General features: G+C 38.1%; 3 protein-coding genes across 12 annotated transcripts in view; all 3 read left to right on the top strand.

Annotated features, from left to right (window-relative positions):
• Nucleotides 1-2,071, top strand: part of ZFAND1 (zinc finger AN1-type containing 1) — a 30,813-nt gene extending 28,742 nt beyond the window's left edge. The window contains exon 8 of the mRNA XM_024345204.3: nucleotides 1,376-2,071. Within this exon, the coding sequence (XP_024200972.1) occupies nucleotides 1,376-1,396 (21 nt within the window). The 3' untranslated portion in view covers nucleotides 1,397-2,071. The remainder of the gene's footprint in view (nucleotides 1-1,375) is intronic.
• SLC10A5 (solute carrier family 10 member 5) lies at nucleotides 1,747-3,066 on the top strand. Its single transcript, NM_001428045.1, has one exon. The coding sequence runs from the start codon at nucleotides 1,747-1,749 to the stop codon at nucleotides 3,064-3,066; it is 1,320 nt and encodes a 439-aa protein (NP_001414974.1).
• IMPA1 (inositol monophosphatase 1) overlaps nucleotides 1,988-23,471 on the top strand; it is a 37,642-nt gene continuing 16,158 nt past the window's right edge. For 2 of the 10 annotated variants that reach the window (XM_063817215.1, XM_024345198.3), the window contains exons 1-5: nucleotides 9,956-10,408; nucleotides 16,000-16,086; nucleotides 16,801-16,934; nucleotides 18,350-18,454; nucleotides 21,307-21,352. In XM_063817215.1, coding sequence (XP_063673285.1) covers nucleotides 16,024-16,086; nucleotides 16,801-16,934; nucleotides 18,350-18,454; nucleotides 21,307-21,352 — 348 coding nt within the window. In that variant the 5' untranslated portion in view covers nucleotides 9,956-10,408; nucleotides 16,000-16,023. Of the gene's footprint in view, nucleotides 2,072-9,955; nucleotides 10,409-10,696; nucleotides 10,898-14,018; nucleotides 14,144-15,999; nucleotides 16,087-16,800; nucleotides 16,935-18,349; nucleotides 18,455-21,306; nucleotides 21,353-23,471 lie in introns of those variants that run through there. The other 8 variants (XM_016959609.4, XM_063817214.1, XM_024345199.3 and 5 more) reach the window with 8 other exon arrangements.

Raw genomic sequence — 23,471 nt, 5'->3', positions numbered from 1 at the left:
TTTTCCATGAAAATTTAGAAGAACACTTATATAGATGAATGATAGATTATCAAAGTTTTCCTAGATTTGTCAGGCTTTATTCTTCATGGTTTTCAAATGAAAGGGCCTGGAGAAACTGAAGAACTAAAAGGGTTGCAGAAAGAGTCCTGAGGGGAAAGAAAAATTGATATACTCACATCTTTGACCTAGGCAACAAAAGTTATGAGTCAAGATATTTGGTCACATAACTAAAGATAACTTAGGTTTTATGACATTTTTGTTTTTTGTTTCGTTTTTGTCATTTAAAATAGGGAAATTTTAACTGAAATATCAATGAACAGTCCCATTCCCTATCCTCACCATTGGTACAGTGGATCTTGTTTTTCTTAATGTGGTACATATTAATAAAATTTATGAGACCTAAGGTCTATTGCATTTGAAAGATTAACCGACATAAATGGTATATTTTATAAAACTCGTTAAAATGACAAAAATGGTTTCACATTTTTGAGGAACAAATGATCTAAAATACTTAATACAAATTGGCATTACCTTGAACACATTGCATCATGATTACATGAAAGAGCTGCTGAAATGGTCATGTGTTCAGAGACTACTACATCTGTAGGCTTAATAGTAAATGGTTGGTTGGTTGGTTGGTCGGCTGGTTGGTTTGCTGCTTAGCATCAGGACACCCACCCCTTGTGTGGGAAATATACAATTGTGTGAGTCTATGGGTTGAAATCCAAAAAGCCTGATGCTTTTTCTCATTCCTGGCAACCAAGGGATATGACCAAATTGGGTCAATTGAATGCCCTTGCCCCTAACTGTGAACAGAGAGTAGTGTTACAAACAAGGAATAAAAGATTAGAATCAATGCCAGTGTCTTTCCATTGCCCCATCGTGTCAGGATCCAAGTGTCCAGTAGCTGTGGTCCCTTAACCAGGCTGTACCTTTGGCCGTGGCACCAGCTACGTACTTTCCCTATGTCCCCAAGTTACCTGGTAACCATTCAGGAAATTTTTTTCCTACTTAGGTATACAAAAAACAGTGTCAGTTTTTGCTTGGCAGATTAAATCATCCTTCAGAGATGCAGGAAAACTATTAGCAGCCAAGGGATGCTGCCAAGGCCAGTGTCTGGGCTCTGCAGTTTTCTAACTTGTGATATTGGGTCACCCCACTAAGCTCCAGGAGAGCAGCGACTGCATCTGGCTTAATCATTATGGGATGGCCAGCTCCCAACTCCATGCCCTAGGCAAAGAGACATTCAGTGAATATTGATTTGACTTTGACTTGATTGAACAAAATAGTAACACTGAACTCTAGGTTTCCTCAGTATCTGTTACAGATTTCTTGATCCCGACTGCTTTTAATTTTTTTTTTTTTTTTTTTTTAGCAAGAAATAACTAACGAATGATGACACTAAGCTTTAAATTCAAGTAAATAGGAGGCTGGTTTTTTTTTTTTTCGCATAAGCAGAAATGAGGAAATCAAGAGGAAGAGATTAGATTTCTGTTGTGATAAATCGAATCTGCTAAATGCCATGACTTTTTAATTGTCTTAATCACAAGTTAAACCAGTTGTGTTGCTGCTTAGATGGCTATATATTTGTTTAAAAGTACAGCAGTCCCTCCTTCTGGACTTTGACCCTACAAAAACAACTGTTATCTAACTCACCCTCAGACTGTCACTGGAACACCTGCATGAAGAATGTTCTTTCATTTTTTAAGAACGATTTTGCATATATGATTTATTTCAGCTTTCAAAATGATTAGAAAACTTTTTATTGTTCTACTTTTGTTGCTTGTGACTATAGAAGAAGCAAGGATGTCATCGCTCAGTTTTCTGAATATAGAGAAGACTGAAATACTATTTTTCACAAAGACTGAAGAAACCATCCTTGTAAGTTCAAGCAACGAAAATAAACGGCCTAATTCCAGCCACCTCTTTGTGAAAATAGAAGATCCTAAAATACTACAAATGGTGAATGTGGCCAAGAAGATCTCATCAGATGCTACAAACTTTACCATAAATCTGGTGACTGATGAAGAAGGAGAAACAAATGTGACTATTCAACTCTGGGATTCTGAAGGTAGGCAAGAAGGACTCATTGAAGAAGAAATCAAGAATGTGAAAGTCAAAGTGCTCAAACAAAAAGACAGTCTACTCCAGGCACCAATGCATATTGATAGAAATATCCTAATGCTTATTTTACCACTAATACTATTGAATAAGTGTGCATTTGGTTGCAAGATTGAATTACAGCTGTTTCAAACAGTATGGAAGAGACCTTTGCCAGTAATTCTTGGGGCAGTTACACAGTTTTTTCTGATGCCATTTTGCGGGTTTCTTTTGTCTCAGATTGTGGCATTGCCTGAGGCGCAAGCTTTTGGAGTTGTAATGACCTGCACGTGCCCAGGAGGGGGTGGGGGCTATCTCTTTGCTCTGCTTCTAGATGGAGATTTCACATTGGCCATTTTGATGACTTGCACATCAACATTATTGGCTCTGATCATGATGCCTGTCAATTCTTATATATACAGTAGGATATTAGGGTTGTCAGGTACATTCCATATTCCTGTTTCTAAAATTGTGTCAACACTCCTTTTCATACTTGTGCCAGTATCAATTGGAATAGTCATCAAGCATAGAATACCTGAAAAAGCAAGCTTCTTAGAGAGAATAATTAGACCTCTGAGTTTTATTTTAATGTTCGTAGGAATTTATTTGACTTTCACAGTGGGATTAGTGTTCTTAAAAACAGATAATCTAGAGGTGATTCTGTTGGGTCTCTTAGTTCCTGCTTTGGGTTTGCTGTTTGGGTACTCCTTTGCTAAAGTTTGTATGCTGCCTCTTCCTGTTTGTAAAACTGTTGCTATTGAAAGTGGGATGTTAAATAGTTTCTTAGCTCTTGCCGTTATTCAGCTGTCTTTTCCACAGTCCAAGGCCAATTTAGCTTCTGTGGCTCCTTTTACAGTAGCCATGTGTTCTGGATGTGAAATGTTACTGATCATTCTAGTTTACAAGGCTAAGAAAAGATGTATCTTTTTCTTACAAGATAAAAGGAAAAGAAATTTCCTAATCTAACAATTAAAGCATTACTGAATTCCTACTCTGGGTAGGGCACTGTGGGAGAGTAAAAGAATAACTATAATGATACCTGCTCTTAAGCCACTTATAATGTAATTAAAAATCTGACATTGGGGGGTAGAGAATACATATATATATACACACACACACACACACACACACACACACATTCGTATATGCTAAGTACTCAATGAGTGGTGGAGATGATAATACAGAAGTTCAGAGGAAGGAGACAACTTTGCAACTGTGTTGGTTTGAGAATGTTTTATAGGCTATGATGTCAATATGATACTTTCAGTGGTCTCCTAAATGAGACAGAGCAATAGAAAACTTATTTAGTGATTATGATATATCCTAAGTATTAAAAGAAGGAACACCCATATAGCAGACATTTGACAAATTCTCACTCAGTGAATGAATTTGTAAATTTCATTAGCACATCAAAATAAGTATGTTTTAAAGTAAATGTGGCATCTCTGCCCTCAGAGCTAAGCTTTCTCCTGTCTTCCATGTTAACCCACCAAAGGCATTACTGTTTACCCCACAACACAGGGTCAGCTCTTCGACCTCATCTCTCTTCTGTCTTCCTTCTTTCTTTCTTTATAGTGAATGTATTTCCTACAGAAACAGCCTATATATTCAATTGCCAGTGCTCTTCTCAATTCTCAGTGCTATCACTTTTTTCTGTACTATATTGCTTCTTCCCTAAACCTTTCTAAATTGGCTTCTGGCCTGTCTCTCCACCCTCTACTCACTGTCAGATTAATTTTCCTAAAATCTAACATTGACCATATAATTTCCCAGCAATGAAGACTTTTTGCTTTTTAAATGAATTTGTATTTCTTAATGAGGCATTTATTGTACTCTACTGTCTGACCTTAACCTAGCTTCTCAGTTTTATTTATTATTATTATTATTATTATTTTTTGAGAAGGAGTCTAACTTTGTCACACAGTCTGGAGTGCAGTGGTGTGATCTCGGCTCACTGCAACCTCCGCCTCCCAGGTTCAAGTGATTCTCCTGCCTCAGCCTCACCAGTAGCTGGGATTACAGGCGCCTGCCACCACACCCAGCTAATTTTTGTATTTTTAGTAGAAACGGGGTTTCACCATCTTGGCCAGGTTGGTCTTGAACTCCTGACCTTGTGATTCATGTGCCTCAGCCTCCCAGAGTGCTAGGATTACAGGCTTGAGCCACCACGCCCAGCCAGTTTCCCAGTTTCATTATATCTCCTCTCTCACCTCGTTACACATAGTCTTTTACCCAAACAGAATGACTTAGTATGTTATGAGTATTGTTCATTCCAGCTAACCTGGCTTGTTTTATGACTATTTGTGTCCTGTTTTAATTTTCCTATTTTGCTCTAAGTCTTTGAGCATAATAACTATGTTTATTCATTTTGATATTCCCTATCACATCTAACACAGTATCTTCTGTGTGCTTATTCAAATAATGTGTTGAAGCACAGACTAGTGTCCAAATAAATAGTGTGCTTTTCAAAAACCTCCTTTTAATCTTCAGTGAAAATTTTTATTATCTGGGGCAAGTCTACGATCTTGTGCAAGAAAGTGTGGGATTGAGAATAGGAAATATCACTCTAAATAATCCTGCTTTCCCTATTTCCTAGCCTTATGGCAAATTCTTTAATCTTCTTATAGTCCAGTTTTCTCATTTAACAAATGAAGCTAATGGTGTCAACTCCATAGATTGTCCTAGGAATTAAGTGAGAGTATACATGTAATGTGCTTGGAAGAGTGCCTGGGACATAGTAAGTGCTATTGTTTTATCAGTTTTAACTTTCAACCCTGGTAGATCTGCTGCTAGTTTGAAATAGCAATCGTATAACTATGTATGGAGCCTAAAACTTTCAACATTTTCTATCAGTACTATTCACCATCTTGATCATAGAATTAGAGAATTTTTGTTTACTTTGCCAGTTGATAAGATAACCAAGGTTCTTTTTTCTTTAAATGCCACCAAATCCAGTATATGACTACCAAAATTTGTATAAAATCTGATATAAACCAAATAGACATGATAGATGTTTATTTGGTTTATAAAGTGATAATTGCGTATGTAGAATATTTTACTCCTTTAAACTGAAATATCCACTATAGGTTTAAAATAGAATTACATTTGTACAAATTTAACTTACATAATGTTTTGGGTTTTTTGTTTGTTTGTTTGTTTTGTTTTGTTTTTCTGAGACAGAGTTTTGCTCTTGTTGCCCAGGCTGGAGTGCAATGGTGCGATCTCGGCTCACCACAACCTCCACCTCCCAGGTTCAAGCGATTCCTGCCTCAGTCTCCTGAGTAGCTGGGACAACAGGCATGCGCCACCACACCCGGCTAATTTTGTATTTTTAGTAGAGATGGGGTTTCTCCATGTTGGTCAGGCTGGTCTCAAACTCCCAACCTCAGGTGATCCGCCCACCTCGGCCTCCCAAAGTGCTGGGATTATAGGCCTGAGCCACCGTGCCTGGCTGACTTGTTTTTTTTTTTTTTTTCTTTTTTTTTTTTGGGCGGGGGGACGGAGGCTCACTCTGTTACCCAGGCTGGAGTACAGTGGCGTGATCTCCACTCACTGCAACTTCTGCCTTCCAGGTTCAAGCAATTCTCCTGCCTCAGCCTCCTGAGTAGCTGGGATTACAGGCGACTGCCACAACGCCCAGCTAATTTTTGTATTTTTGGTAGAGATTTTTGTATTTTTGTATCTGGTTTCGCCATGTTGGCCAGGCTGGTCTTGAACTCCTGACCTCTTGGGCTGCACTTCTAGCTCCATCATCTTACCAGCTGGGGAACATTTTGGTCAAGTTACTTGATTTCTCTATGCCCAAATTCATGCTGAAAATGGCGATAATGGTAGTACCTACCTCGTGGTATTATTGTGAGGATTAAGTGAATTGATATGAACAAGGTCCTCATAAGAATGCCTGACACATGGTAAGCCCTATTATTATTTTTGTTACATTATGCATATTTAAATGATCTTATAAAGCAGTTGCAAGGGCATGGATGGAATTTGGAGTATATTTTATTTCTTTAATAGATGTATCAAGGAGGACAGATTTTACATAGTAAAACTTGTCCAAAAATATGGATAGGGATGGGGTGACCCAAGTTATTCCTTTTTAAAAAAATAAGAATGAGAGGCATAAAGCAGACTGACTAATCAGTTGAGTTCATACCAACTATTTTCCACAGCCACGATTCTATAAGATAGAATAACGATCCAGAGATAGAATGGTTATGCCAATTTTTAAAAAAGTTTCTTTCCAGCTCTTAAGAGATGATTCTATGATACACTCTTCCAAGAATAACAATTTTATGATATATATTTTTATATCTTGGAAAGCTGTTGGCCTTATAAGGGTATGTCAAAGTCTTAACCAATATATGCAACTCCAATCTGTTATATCAAACATGAGATCTTATTAGATATCCTTGGACACTCCACCCCTGAACAGCTGCCATGGTGTATTTATATTTGATCATTTAAATCAAAGTCCACTTAAATAATTATTATAACCAAGAACGTCTTCGCATGTGGAACCTGAATTATTTTTTAGTGAAGAGAGTGGTTATTTAAAAAGAAGTCATCTCCAAAGACTAAGTGTAGTTGGCAAGATGCCCACAATTTCTGGGGAAGGAATTCCTATGGCCCCTCTTTATTGTACAAATACAGAACAAGGAAGCAACTGTTGCCCACTGGGAAGGATGACCAGACCACTTTGTGGCTTCACAGGGCCACCCTTCCCTAGAACTCTCTTGTGTACACTCAGCTGTCTGGGGAGGTGTCAGGGGCATTGGATCTCACCTCTCTTTCATTCTGAGGTTCAGCGTAATTACAACCTCTCTCATAGATGGGAGTCAGCTGACAGGAAAGGATACCAAAGGCCTCCAAGAGGGAACTCCCCTTAGGGAAGGTTGGAAGAGTGAGGAGCTGGACATCATGCTAGGAAGCAGAGTTTGTGCTGCTGTCTCCTGCCCCCGACAACCACCTGGGCACAGCAGATATTCTTAGGTTTGGGAACAGTGGCTGCATATGGGACTGTAGTTTTAAAAATTGCCCCTTTGGGAACTCAAGGGCCATGCATCCTGTACTGAGGTCTCTGCAGCCATGTGAACTACCTTCACAGCATCAGAGAAAAGATCCTTTGGATTTGTGAGACCAGTTTCCAGCCCCACTATAATCGAGCCTGAACACTAAGACTTCCCTGTGCACCGGCAGATTTTCACTTCACTTTCGGTAAGGCATTTGGAAGCAGAACGGCCTCTTTGGACTGAAAAATACTGAGTTACCTGAGAACAAATGTGAAGTAGCTGTTGAGGTGAGGCCTCTTGGAAAAACTGGACTTCCTGCTCACCTGACATAGGAAGCTTGTAAGGTTTTCATTTGAAGGGATATTTGATATTTAGTTTATTTTACTTCAAATTGTTTATGCTGATTTTAGCAGTTTTTTCAAGTCACTGAAACCACATTCATTTACATAAACTTAGATGACCGATGACTTTTCTGTTAAAACTTTGGAAATATTAGTTGGTTACGAATGAGCACTTGTCAGCATGCGGTTGGCATATTTTTATTTTAAGAAGATTGGCAATGAAGAACCGAAAAATTAGCCTCAGAAGCCTTTTTTTTTTCTAAGAAAATAAAGTATCATTTGATAGACATCCAAACCAGATACCTAAGACATCACTCTTTTTGGATTAAAGATGTTTATTGGTCCTTGTGAGGTGTGAGAATTGAGTCCAGTCCAAATTACTCATCTCTAAGACATTTCATTTGAAACATATTGGTGACATTTTGTCTTTTGATTAAACAAACAGAAACAGTAACTTCCTAAGCAAAGAGCCAAATAACTAACTTACTTTCCTGGTCCAGTTGTAGCTAGGACATCTTATATCTGTGCAATGCTTTTTGCACTATGATGATGTATGTACCACGATGTCGGTCTTTCTTTCTTTCTTTCTTTTTTGAGATGGAGTTTCACTTTTGTTACCCAGGCTGGAGTGCAATGGCGCTATCTCGGCTCACTTCAACCTCCACCTCCGGGGTTCAAACGATTCTCCTGCCTCAGCCTCCCTCGTAGCTGGGATTACAGGCACCCACCACCATGCCTGGCTAATTTTTGTATTTTTAGTAGAGACAGAGTTTCACCATGTTGACCAGGCTGGTCTTGAACTTCTGACCTCAGGTGATCTGCCTGCCTTGGCCTCCCAAAGTGATGGGATTACAGGCATGAGCCAATGCACCTGGCCAACTCTTTCAAGAAGAAGAAACATTTTAAGACCATAACTAGTCCTTGTACCTCATATAATGTGATCTCATTGTGCCATATATTCTCAGTGTGTAAACTTTTGTAGGGCCAAAGAAAAAACTTCCCTTTTGTCCTCTGAAGGTTTGGTGAAAATCAACTGACAAAAGGCAGATAAATAGAAGAAAAGGATTTTATTTGATCATAGTTTTATGTGACTTGGGAGCCTTCAGAATGAAGACCCAAAGGTATAAGGGGACAGTCCATTTTATGCTTAGTTTCAACAGCATATGGACAGCTGTGTAGAATATGGTTGGACAAAGAGGGTATAACCTAATGCTATTAGACTGGGGAAATCCAGTAAGACCTGTCTGCTTAGATTCTTCTTGGCCTCTCTCCATAGGACCCTCTTTGGAATGGGGGTCTTATGACCTAAACTCAGACAGGGTGAGTCATATAATTTCTTCGTGGTCAGATTTTACATAGAAACACAGGGAGAATGCTAGAGTTATATATATATATATATATATTTTTTTTTTTTTTTTTTTTTTTGAGACGGAGGCTCCCTCTGTTGCCCAGGCTGGAGTGCAGTGGCGCGATCTCCACTCACTGGAAGCTCCACCTCCCAGGTTCATGCCATTCTCCTGCCTCAGCCTCCCGAGTAGCTGGGACTGCAGGTGCCAGCCACCACACCCGGCTAATTTTTTTTGTGTTTTTAATAGAAACGGGGCTTCACCGTGTTAGCCAGGACGGTCTCGATCTCCTGACCTCGTGATCTGCCTGCCTTGGCCTCCCAAAGTGGTGGGATTACAGGCGTGAGCCACCTTGCCTGGCCTAGAGTAGTAGTTTTATGTTTTATGGCTGGCTTTATAAAAAAAGGGGTCCTGATTTCTGGGACCTGATTTGGGAAAGAGGAATTCTAGCTTCTATGACTAGTCTGGGGAAGAATGTGGGACCAGAGACAGGAGACCAAAAGGAGTCAGAGGAAAATTTTTCCTTCTAAGGCTGCTTCTGAGGCCTTCATTGTGGGGTATCATTTTCTGAACCCCAAAACTTTGAACTCAGTGTGTTTCACTCTCTGCTCTTGCTGTGTGACCTGAGGACAAATCACTTAACTACTCTGAGCTTCAGTTTCCTCATCTGTCTGACAAAGCTAATCATACCTTTTTCAAGAAACTGTTAAAACTTTAAGGAAAATAATGCATATAAAAACACATTTCGGCCAGGCGTGGTGGCTCACGCCTGTAATCTTTGGGAGGCCGAGGTAGGCGGATCACTTGAGTCCAGGAGTTTGAGACCAGCCTGAGCAACATGGTGAAACCCCGTCTCTACAAGATACAAAAATTAGCCGAGCGTTGTGGCAGGCGTCTGTAATCCCAGCTACTCAGGAGGCTGAGGCATGAGAATCGCTTGAATCCGCGAGGCGGACGTTGCAGTGAGCCGAGATCGCGCCATTGCACTTCAGCCCGGGCGACAAAAGTGAAATTCCGTCTCAAAAAAACAAAACAATAAAACCCCACACAATTGCTTGAAGCACACTAAGTCCTCAATAAATAGTATGTAAGTAAATTATCAAGAATTGGGCAGTTGGTTCTGGTTATCAGTTTATTTTTTTTTAATCTAGTATAGGTTTACCAGCTTTAGGTTAGCACCTAAAAGCTGCACAATCGGAATCATATCTGCAATCTGGGTTTTGTCAAAATAGTACTATAGAATAAATGGGAGAAGAAAGAAAGCTAAATGGGAAACCGTGAATGAATGGAGGACGAAAGAAGAAAAAGGCAAAGTAAAGAGAGAAGTAATTTTTAAAAATTGAGAGATGAAAAGACAAGTAGGAGAAAAGAACCAGAAGCGAGAATGAAGAGGCAGTATCCGATGCTCCAGCGCGGGTCAGGACCCGGCCCGGCCTGGCAGAGGCTAGCAGGGCGCAGCTCGGGGCGGGGCCCAGCAAAGCAACCACGCCCCCTCAGGAATGGAGTTTTTAAGGGCGGAACTTCCTGTTGCGAGTAGCCCCTCTACCTCCGGAAGAGACGAGCGCGGTAACACCGTTCACAGAGCTAGCCGGACGTCCTCCGACTCTAGGTGAGACCGTTATTTTCCTCACCGCACCCTCCGGGTTCAGCGGGCGCTGTGGGTTTCCAGGGAGGCCCCTTCCCTCCTCAGGGGCGGGCGCGAGCGCGGTGCGCGGTCGGCGCCTAGGGCGGAGGCCGCCTCTGGGTGACCCCTGCCTGCCGCGTTATCCGGAGCTGCCCTGGGCGACCGGGAACAGTTCCGGCATTGGAGTAGCGGTTCGCTCACGCGACCTCACTTAACCTCTGTGGCGGCTTCTGTGGAATAATTGCCCCTTTTTATGTCCCCAACTCCGAAAAGCGCCTAGAAACTTGGTGCATCCCCAGGCCCAGGTAGTCACTCTAAGTGATGGGGCAGCGCCCAGGTCCTGTGCTGTCCGCAGTCGCGGTGCTGGGACAGGTGGCAAAAAGGAAGGTGGCCTGGCTCCCACGCTGGAAGGCTGTGACCAGGACAGAAACAGCAGGAAACAGTTCAGGTGTTTATGGCTTTGGGAAAATGAAAGTGAGTAAACTATGGACCCTGCCCATCAATAAATGTACTGTGATTTATATATATATAACTATTCATATATTATATATAACTATATATAAAAATATATATAAAATGTACTTATATACTTTATATATAGTACATAAATATACTTATGTATAGTATATATACTTACATATAGTACATAAATATACTTATGTACCAAAAGTATTATAGTATATATACTTATATATACTATATATTAAAAGTATATATATTATATATATACTATATATACATATATAGTACATAAATATACTTATGTATAGTATATATACTTATATATAGTACATAAATATACTTCTGTATATATACTTATATATAGTACATATACTTATGTATATATACTTATATATAGTACATAAATATACTTATGTATGTATACTTATATATAGTACATAAATATACTTATGTATGTATACTTATATATAGTACATAAATATACTTCTGTATATATACTTATAGTACATAAATATACTTCTGTATATATACTTATATATAGTACATAAATATACTTCTGTATATATACTTATATATAGTACATAAATATACTTAGGTATATATACTTATATATAGTGCATAAATATACTTATGTATAGTATATAAATATACTTATGTATAGTATATAAATATACTATGTATAGTATATAAATATACTATGTATACTATATAAATATACTATGTATACTATATAAATATACTATGTATACTATATAAATATACTATGTATACTATATAAATATACTATGTATACTATATAAATATACTATGTATACTATATAAATATACTATGTATACTATATAAATATACTATGTATACTATATAAATATACTATGTATACTATATAAATATACTATGTATACTATATAAATATACTATGTATACTATATAAATATACTATGTATACTATATAAATATACTATGTATACTATATAAATATACTATGTATACTATATAAATATACTATGTATACTATATAAATATACTATGTATACTATATAAATATACTATGTATACTATATAAATATACTATGTATACTATATAAATATACTATGTATACTATATAAATATACTATGTATACTATATAAATATACTATGTATACTATATAAATATACTATGTATACTATATAAATATACTATGTATACTATATATACTATGCTATGTATACTATATATACTATGCTATGTATACTATATATACTATGCTATGTATACTATATATACTATGCTATGTATACTATATATACTATGCATAGTATGTATACTATATATACTATGTACTATACATAGTATCTGAATATACTTATGTACAGCATGTATACTATACATAGTATCTGAATATACTTATGTACAGCATGTATACTATACATAGTATCTGAATATACTTATGTACAGCATGTATACTATACATAGTATCTGAATATACTTATGTACAGCATGTATACTATACATAGTATCTGAATATACTTATGTACAGCATGTATACTATACATAGTATCTGAATATACTTATGTACAGCATGTATACTATACATAAGTATCTGAATATACTTATGTACAGCATGTATACTATACATAGTATCTGAATATACTTATGTATAGTATGTATACTATACATAGTATCTGAATATACTTATGTATAGTATGTATACTATACATAGTATCTGAATATACTATGTATAGTATATATACTATGCATAGTATCTGAATATACTATGTATAGTATATATACTATGCATAGTATCTGAATATACTATGTATAGTATATATACTATGCATAGTATCTAAATATACTATGTATAGTATATATACTATGCATAGTATCTAAATGTATATATGCTATACATAGTATATTTAGATACTATGTATAGTATGTATACTATATATAGTATCTAAATATACTATGTATACTATACTATACATAGTATCTAAATATACTATGTATACTAACTATACTATACATAGTATCTAAATATACTGTGTATACTATACTATATAAAGTATCTAAATATACTATGTATACTATACTATATATAGTATCTAAATATACTATGGATAGTATACTATATATAGTATCTAAATATACTATGTATAGTATACTATATATAGTATCTAAATATACTTATGTATAGTATACTATAGTATCTATACTTATGTATAGTATACTATATATAGTATTTAAATATGCTTATGTATAGTATACTATATATAGTATCTAAATATACTTATGTATGGTATACTATATATAGTATCTAAATATACTTATGTATGGTGTATATATACTATATATAGTATCTAAATATACTTATGTATGGTATATATACTATATATAGTATCTAAATATACTTATGTATGGTATATATACTATATATAGTATCTAAATATACTTATGTATGGTATATATACTATATATAGTATCTAAATATACTTATGTATAATATATACTATATATAGTATCTAAATATATAGTATATAAAGTATATTTACTGTATTATATGTGTGTGTGTGTGTGTGTGTGTGTGTATATATATATATATATATATATATATATATATATATGGTTTGCATCCACCATTCCTGGCTCATAACTCCCATAGCCCTTGACGGGAATCTTGGCCCACCTTTCTATCTTAGAACTAGCCATGAAGAAATTCTCTGACCTACCTTGTCTGACTGTAGATCGTAAGACCTCCATTTCACAAGGGGTCTTGCCCCATATACAGGAGAAAGGAATGCTGGACAGAGAGGCCAAGATGAATCCGAACAGACAGTCCTTGCTGGGTTTCCACAGTCAGTCTGTTCCATTTGGATCATACTGATTTTGTGGGATCACATTTCCACACAGTTGTCAATCATGCCTATCCAGTGATATCCAGACTCAGGACCTCAGTTGCTGTCTACTCAAGTAACTTACATGTTTCTACATGGAGGCCATACCTCTCCTGTGAGCTCAGGATCCATGATTCAGCTGCATAACTGACATCTTTTGATTTTACAGAGGCCTCTCATCTTCCGCTAATTAAACTCCTGATCTCTCAAACTCCTACCTACATCCCAAACTTGACTCTTTTTTTGTTGCTCCCTGTTTCAGTAGACTGTGACCGTTATCCATACAGTTGCCAGAGTGGGAAATCTGGACATCCAGATTCAGAGGAAATCTGAACTCTTCCTGTCCCTGGTACCCTGTAGCCAATCTGTTAGATTCCCTCAAAACAGGTATCTCTGACTCTCTTAACTTCTCTACCAGCAAAACTTCCCTCCCAGGTTTCAGCCAATCATCAGGTATCCTCCCACTACTGCATCCTGAATGTAAATCTGCTGACCCTCTACCAACACCCACTTTCTACCCTTCTGTTCAGTAGCCACAATGAAGTGATTCCTGAAGCCTCTTCAATCAATGTCTTATCCCTAAGGCCCCCCTGTAGAGGATGATCCCCACTACCTCCCCAGCTTTATCTCTCCTGTTTCCCTTAATCTGAGCTGTCATACTTAGGCTGTTCAGTTAGTCTTCATGTACCAGGCATCCTGCAGTTGATTGAGTTCATGCCTGTTCACTTGTTCTTCTCCTTGGTTTAATCTTGTCTTCAGGGAAACCTGATCTGATGCCTAAGTCCAGGTGAAAGCTCCCCTGTTAGATGCTTCTCATTGCACTTCTCCTCCTTAACTTTTATTATTCCAGTTGTTATTTTGCATGTAGTCTTTAGTTTTTGATTGATATTGAGTCCCCTCCTAGAAAGTGTGAACAGGACCTGATTTTCCTCCCCATGGTGCAGTGTATAGCATACAATAGGTATTCAGTAAACATCTATTGAAGGGTGAAGGACATAGTGACTTCTGGGTGGAGAATCCCTAGAAGTAGCTTTTGAAATGGGTCCTGAAGAATTTGTAGAGTTACATTAGTGCTGTTAGAAGGCGGGGGTGTGAGTGGCTTGAGCTGTTTCTGGCAGGAAAGCAGGTACAGCTTGAGAACATCTAGTTCTGTTAAGACTAGTGGAGCAGAATGGGAGTAAGATTGAAAAAAAAAGTTTGGAAACAATTCTTGAAGAGCTTGAAGGAGTTGCTTATATGACTCATTGAGTGGCTTCCTTTAAAACAAAATTTAAAAAAATGCTTTTATCAGGAAGAAAAAGCATCAGGAAGAAATTTAGCGTGTGGGTCTTTTGCCCTCCTTTCCACTCCCGTCCTCTTTCCTATAATGTGGGCCCCAAGATAGGAGTTTCTGAATAGGCTTCAAGATGTAACTCTGTGTCTATTATTTTCTATTGGAAAGGAGACAAAATTAGGGTTGTTTTATAAGTGGTGCCACAGTTTTTAGTCTGACAGCTTAAAAAGCTTTACTGTGCTAGGTACAGACTTCAGAGTGTGATCAAGCCAGTGGTGAGTTATTTTAGTCTTCAGAAGTCAGTGGAAAGCTGGACAGTTTAGAACACAAATATATGTTGGGTTTTTTTTTCCCTCTGTGAAACTCAGGGAAATAAATTTGCTTTTTTCTTATTTTTTTTGGTCCTGGAATTTTCTTTTCTCAGAATGTTATAATAGAAAGAAAAATGGACTTTAAAATCAGAATTGAATTCAAGTTCTGTGTCATTTGTCTGTAATTTTGGGCAAATTATTTCTCATCTATGAACCTTAAGTTCTTCATCTTTACACATAATTTTTTCAAGTACCTTTTGCTGCTTCCCTTCAAGCTTCTTTTATTTCAGTATTCCCGGTGTTCTTTCTCGTTTTCACTGTATTCTCCTCCAAAATATTATCCTAACTTTTAAAGTATTTCTTGTGTTGTTTCTTATCTATTCTCCAAACGAATGTTTTGGTTTTTTAAAAAAATGTAATATGGTACAGACACACTGGGAAGCAATTTCATAGAATAGTCTTTATGAAAATAATTTGATATAGAAATTAGGTAATTTAGGTGAGAAATGTTTTTTACTGGGTATAGGCATAAATCTTGGGAAAAACTCTAGGGCAGAGGGTGAATCCTGAAATGACAGTCTGTTTCTATTTAAGACGTTTTTGTGAACTAACTATTCTATAATTAAGATTTCTAAGACAGTTATAACTACTTTGTACAGATATTTGTCAAATATTTTCGGAAGATGGCTGATCCTTGGCAGGAATGCATGGATTATGCAGTAACTCTAGCAAGACAAGCTGGAGAGGTATGAGCTAAGATTTTGTCAATTATAATCAATTATAATGTGATTGGTGGGTATACTGTGTTGTTGCCTTGTTTTGTTTGTTTCGATTTGGTTTCTTTTTTTGAAACGGTCTTGCTTGTCACCCAAGCTGGAATGTAGTGGCAGGAACATGGCTCACTCCAGCCTCAACTTCCCAGGCTGGGCTCAAGTAATCCTCCCACTTCAGCCTCCTGAGTAGCTGGGACTACAGCAGGCATGAGCCACCATGTCCAGCTACTTTTCATTTTTTAAATTTTTGTGTGGAGATGAGGGTCTCGCTGTGTTGTCCAGGCTGGTCTTGAATTCCTGGACCACCTTGGCCTCCCAAAGTGCTGGGATTACGTGCGTGAACCACCATACCCAGCCTGCCTTGTTAAATAAAATATACACTTTGATCAATCTACATTTATTTTCATTTTACTAAATACTTTAGAGTGTATACCCTAATTTTATATGATCAAATTTTCTGTGATGACAGTTGTGAATCTAAAATAAGATGTAAGATTATATAATTTTTGTTTTTAGAAAGACGTAACTATTAAAGGCTTATTTTATAGATATATTTGTAAGACATTTTTAAGAATGTCTTTAAAGAATATTATTTAAGACAGATTGAATGTCTTAAACCATTTATGTATTTTATCTTTTTGTTTAAAATTATACCTTTTCTATTTGCTTACCAAAACCTCTTTTTAGGTAGTTTGTGAAGCTATAAAAAATGAAATGAATGTTATGCTGAAAAGTTCTCCAGTTGATTTGGTAACTGCTACGGACCAAAAAGTTGAAAAAATGCTTATCTCTTCCATAAAGGAAAAGTATCCATCTCACAGGTATTTTTATTTACTGTGTACAAGAAATGTTTATTATCTCACCATTTCTTGGGGTTCTGCATATGAGAGTAGCTTGACTACACGGTTCTTGCCAAGGTCTTCCATGAAGTTACAGTCAAAGTGTTGGTCAAGGCTGTAGTCAACTGAAGGTTGAACTGGAACTGAAGGATCCATTCACTCACGTGATTGTTGGCAGATGTCAGTTCCTGGGGGAGTTGTCTGCTGGTAGCTTCTCTCAGTTCCTTACCATGTAGCCTCTTCACAGAGTAGCTCACGACATGGAAGCTGACATCTCCTAGTCCAGAGCAGGTGGCACAGGAAGGGAGAAACAGAGTGAACCAGATGCAAATTAGAGGGGCATTTTGTGAACTAGTCTCCAAAGTTTTGTATACTGTCACTTAGGCTTTATTGGTTAGAAACAAGTATCTGTGCATAGCTCACGCTCAAGGAAGGGTTATTAGGCTCCATCTCTTGAAGGACGGAGAGTATTAGAGAGTGACCTTTTTTTTTTTTTTAGATGGAGACACGCTCTGTCAGGCAGGCTGGAGTGCAGTGGCGTGATCTCGCCTCACTGCAACCTCCACCTCCCAGGTTCAAGTGATTCTCCTGCCTCAGCCTCCTGAGTAGCTGGGATTACAGGTGCACGCCACCACGCCTGGCTTATTTTTGTATTTTTAATAGAGACGGGGTTTCACCATGTTGGTCAGGCTGGTGTTGAACTCCTGACCTCATGGTCTGCCCGCCTCGGCCTCCCGAAGTGTTAGGATTACAAACCTGAGCCACCACACCTGGCCCCTATTTTTAAAATCATTACATTTCCTTAATGATTTCTTATCTGCCGCAAATGTGTGTGTGCACACACCTTACCCTAGTATAACATCTTATAATTTGAATTTTGAAATTTTTCACATTGCTTTATTCATGGGGAAATAAATTAAAGCTTCCTTACATTTATCAGTCTTTACCTGAAGGAAGAAGAAGCAACAATAGAAAAGTGTAGGGTACAGACTTTTGCTATTTTTTTTTTTTTCCTGAGACAGACTCTCTCTCAGTTACCCAGGCTGGAGTGCAGTGGCGCGATGTCAGCTCACTGCAACCTCCGCCTCCCAGGCTAAAGCCATTCTCCTGCCTCAGCCTTCCAAGTTGCTGGGATTACAGGCGCCTGCCACCATGCCCGGCTAATTTTTGTATTTTTAATAGAGATGGGGTTTCACCACATTGGCCAGGCTGGTCTTGAACTCCTGACTCAGGTGATCCGCCCTCCCTGGCCTCCCAAAGTGCTGGGATTACAGGCGTGAACCTCCACACCCCGCCTGCTATGTTTTATAGTACTCTGTGTAGCTAAGGAAATGTTATGATTTGGAAATTGTTGAAATCAGTGTAAAGATTAAGAGTTTGTCCTACTTGGCTTTTAGTTTCATTGGTGAGGAATCTGTGGCAGCTGGGGAAAAAAGTATCTTAACCGACAACCCCACATGGATCATTGACCCTATTGATGGAACAACTAACTTTGTACACAGGTATGTTTTAAAATGTCTAATATAATTACTCTTTGCATATTAACTGGATTGACCTATAGATACTCTGTTTAGGAACATGTACACTTTAGAAAATTGTATACTTTGTTTATGCTTCTTTATTCTAATAAAGTATATATAAAATGTAAAAGTGGAGCAAAATGTATTATGCAGACTTATCAGATATGGAGGAGGTAAAGAAATACTAATGTGATCTTGTCCTGTGGTGCCAAGTGCCCCCGTTCACCATTCTTTTTCCCACTGTTGGTGCTATCTAAAAAGGGAAGCAAACAACATTGCTGCTTTGAGAGTGGGAAGGGCACTTTGCACTGCATGCCATTTTCTGTTCTTTGAGTGGCACATACTGTAGATCTATATGGATCTACTAATATGCATCTATTAGTAGTAACTATGTAAAAATATGTATTTTTTTTTTTAAGATGGAGTTTCCCTCTTGTTGGCCAGGCTGAGATGCAATGGCGCAGTCTTGGCTCACTGCAACCTCCACCTCCCGGGTTCAAGCGATTCTTCTGCCTCAGCCTCCCAAGTAGATGGGATTACAGGCACCTGCCACCACACCCGACTAATTTTTGTATTTTTAGTAGAGGCGGGATTTCACCATGTTGGCCAGGCTGGTCTTGAACTCCTGACCTCAGGTGATCCGCCTGCCTCAGCCTCCCAAAGTGCTGGGATTACAGGCATGAACCACTGCACCTGGCCAAAGATATGTTCTCAAAAAATAAAAATAAATTTAAAAAATTATAAACTGACTATGTTAAAAAGATTGTATTTTAGTAAAACTAATGAAGTCACTCTTGGGGAGTGCTGTCGATATAGAATGAGTTCAGTCCAGGAGAAAAAACAGGGTTAAAAAGTGCAGAGGAGGCCCCTCTCCTCAGCCCTTAGGGTGACGGGGATGGGGATGGGGCTGGGGCTGGGGCCGGCAAAAAAAAAAAAAAAATTGCATTGGTGTTAGGATGAATAGACGTGCATTCTGGTATTTTTTTTACTGGCTTTTTCACCTTAGGCAAGTTAGTTAACTTTTCTAGGCCACAATGTTAAAAAACATTTATAAAAAGGCCATATTAATAGCACTTGCCTCATAGAATTGTAACTCAACTCTATGAGTACTACATTCATGTAAGAACTTAGTATAGTGCCGACACAGAGTAGGTATATGATATTACTAGAAGAAAGCCTGATGGAATTGCCCATGAGAGTTAAAATTAGTAGCCGCTTCTGGTGGGATTACATATAGATGTCATATTTGAAGTTCCCATGTAGTCGTACACATCTGTACTATATATACAATCCTTGAAATCTACAAAGCTAAGGTTTAGAATCTATATGTGATAGAATGTTATATCTTTGAAATGTGTGCTAATATATTTTCACAGAAGAGAAGACAGTACAATACAGTGTGTATAGTATCTTATTTTTGTTAAAATAAAAACTTTCTTACATATTTAAAAGTTTTTATTTTCAACAGCTTTAGCTTCAATAGTTGAATGTTGATCTTGTCTATTTCCTTGATCTTAATTCTCTTGTGAGTCAGCAGTTACAACCTGTGTTCAGACTGTCATGCAGCTATGGAAAAATTTTGGCTCAAAGTCTACTTTTCAGAGGCCAAGCCTAAAGTTTGCTGTTGGAGTAGAGACAAGTAACAGCCATTTATTTTGTCCAGTGCAGTATTTGTGTTTATCACGGTGTAGGACATAGGAAAAAAACATCACAGGCCAGGCGCGGTGGCTCATGCCTGTAATCCCAGCACTTTGGGAGGCCAAGGTGGGTGGATCACCTGAGGTCGGGAGTTCGAGACCAGCCTGACCAACATGGAGAAACCCCGTCTCTACTTAAAATACAAAATTAGCCGGGTATGGTGGCACATGCTTGTAATCCCAGCTACTTGGGAGGCTGAGGCAGGAGAATCACTTGAACCCGGGAAGTGGAGGTTGCAGTGGGCTGAGATCGTGCCATTGCACTCCAGCCTGGGCAACAAGAGCTAAACTTCATCTCCAAAAAAAAAAAAAAAAAAATCACTAAAATATATGCTTTTTAACCAAATCGATTTAAAAGTTTTTACAGTTTTCTTTTTTAACCAAATTGATTTAAAAGTTTTTACATTTTGGCTTTTTTTTTTAAAGGGGGACAGCATCTCTGTCACCCAGGCTGGCGTGCAGTGGCATGATTATGGCTCACTGCAGCCTTGACTTTCTGGGCTCAAGGGATCCTTCTGCCTCAGCCTACCGGGGAAGCTTGGACTATAGGCGTGCACTGCCACACTCAGATAATTTCGTGCCTTTTTTTTTGTAGAAACAGGATCTTGCCATGTTGCCCAGCCAGGCTGGTCTCGAACTCCTGGGCCCAAGTGATCTTCCTGCTTTGGCCTCCTAAATTAGTGCTGGGAGGAGTGGGCCGCTGTGCGTGACCATGAAAAAATATTTTTACATAGCTACTATATTCATAGAATTTGACCTTCAAAAGATAGAAAACGCAGTGCAAAATGCGCTTCACACTTCCATTTCTGGTTTCCCAGGATCCATCTATGGAGATGACCACTGTTACGAGTTTCTCGTGAATCCTTTCAGAGATGTTTCATGCCTATAGAAGCATCCTGTGTGAACGTGTGCCTGTGTGTGGGGGGGAGGGTGTGTGTGTATAATACCTCCACTTTATCCTATTTACAAAGGGTTGTATACCATACAAACTGTTTTGCATGTTAGATTTTGTGGGGAGTGGAGATGAGACTTTTTATAGGAAAAATTTTAAGAACACTTATATTATGAAAAGATTAATTTTATTAACAAAAGTTCTATGTTGGTTAATTTGTATTTTGTCCTTTTTTTTAAAAAAAGATTTCCTTTTGTAGCTGTTTCAATTGGCTTTGCTGTAAATAAAAAGGTATGATTTTTTAAACGTATACTTGATTATATGCCTTGCTCTCATTTTCTGAGAAAAAGTAAATGTGTTTTCATAATAAATTCAGGTTTGTCTGTATATTTGATTATATAACTGCATTATTTTGAATATAAGCTACAGGACTGTTAAAATTTTCATGATACATTTGCATTGGATAAAATTTTATGTATTCTGAGAAGCAGGAGTTGTAAGAAGAAAATACACACAAGTAACTGAAATACAACTCAGTATTTAGTAACCATTATATGTGTGATAGAGTCAGATGGGATAGAAGTTGATATGTGATCTTAAATGCTTCGTGGAAGAGGTGAGATTTGAGCTGGGAATGCTTTAGTAGGTGTTAGTGAAGAAATACATTTAGAAACCAGCAAGTAGCAGGGGCCAAAGCATGGTTGGAAAATACAGACTCTCTTTAGGAACCTACACATAGTTCAGGTTGTCTTATGTGTAAATACTTACATCTAAAGCCTAGCAGAATAAAACATATAGCTATAGCATTTCCTTGCTGTTTGGCTGCTTGGTTGGTCAAACAGTAAAGGATGGTTACTAACATTTTACCTACCTATCTTCAAGGAACTTTTGATATGTAAGATCAACATGTATAAAAGCAGTTATAACATTTCTGAATATAAAACACATATTGGACAAATGACAGCTTAGCCCCAGGGTTGTATTAATTAATGAGAATGTCCAGAAGAAGCTACATGAGCATTCAGTATATAATCGGCTCTGGGCTGTGTGCTGGCCCTGCCATTGAACTCAACAGCTCAGCACAAAGTTAGATGTGTGAACAGGTAAAGATGGTATGTGGTAGAACCATGAAAAAAAATGCTATGGGAACACAGGATGTCACCAGTTCTGCTGAGAGTGGGTTGGGAAAATCTTCATAACAGCAGGGGTCTTAGAAGTTGGTCATGTGTTGGCCCTTAGAAAACTAGGGGTTTCCAGATTGGCGGCGGTAGGGGGGGTGGTGGGAAGAGGAAAGCGTTTTAATCAGAAAGAACAGCTTGGAGAAATTGAAGACCATGATACGTGTGGGGAATGGTGAGATGTTCATGGAGAGGGAAGCACTGCAAGTGGCCAGGACAAAGGTTAGTTTGGCCTTACTTTGAGGCACTGTGGCCAGTCCATGCAAGAAAATTTAGTTTGTGTTTCAAGGTAGTTGGGAACCAGTAGAGGTTTTGAAGTGGAAAGTGACAGATAATTCTAGCAATGTAGAGATTATACTGGGGTGTGGGTGATTCTGAACTAAGTAGAGGCAGTGAGAATAGCCAAGGAAATGCCAAAATTGGAAAGTGTTTTTGAGATTAAATTTGAAGGAGATTTATGAGGAAGGAATGGGAGGTGATCAGGCAATGAGTGATTTTGTCTTTGAAATTCTGCAAGACTAGGTTTGGAACCGTAGGTTCTTCCCTCAATTATGAGGTTGATGGGAGCCAAAATGAATTTGTGGACTGTAAAAAACCAACCTGTGTGAATATGGAGAGCTAAAAGGGAAATGGAAGCAATGGGAGAAGGAAGAAAAAAGCCTGAGGTGCCTAACTTTTCAGGGTGAGGCAGAAAAGAATGTTCTAAAATCATAACTGAAACGAATTAGTAGGTGAGGTAGAACTAAGAGAATAATGGTGGGAGCATGGAGGTAGTGAATTAAGTATTGAATAAGTCTTGAGCCAGCAGACTCCAGTTCTTCAGACAAGGCATTTGAGGCAACAAAGTTTGTTGATACTCTCTTTGTGGGACTTTCAGAAGAATGAGTGATCAGGGCAGAAGCCACATTGTAATATATTAAGAGGAGAATAGGAGATGTAAAGTTACTCATTGGCAGTGAAGGGAAAAGGGTAGAATAACGTTTCAAAGGCTTTGTAAGGAGGAGAGAAACTTAATGAGAAGGTATAAGAAGAAAAATCCAAGAGACTAGGGAATCAGCTGATGGAGCAGTTTTTCAGAGAATGTATGTGAGGGTAGGAGTCCTAACACCGGAGAAGCGTTCACTTAGAAAATAGGAAAGCCCTGTCTTCCGAAGCAGGAGGAAGAGAAGTAAGGTGGGTGTTCTTAGATCTGGACTTGGATGGGAGGAGAGTCACGGATATCAGTTCTGGTG

This window comes from Pan troglodytes, chromosome 7 (genome assembly GCF_028858775.2).
Source record: "Pan troglodytes isolate AG18354 chromosome 7, NHGRI_mPanTro3-v2.0_pri, whole genome shotgun sequence".
NCBI lineage: Eukaryota > Metazoa > Chordata > Mammalia > Primates > Hominidae > Pan > Pan troglodytes.
This window is presented reverse-complemented; position numbering and strand designations above follow the sequence as displayed.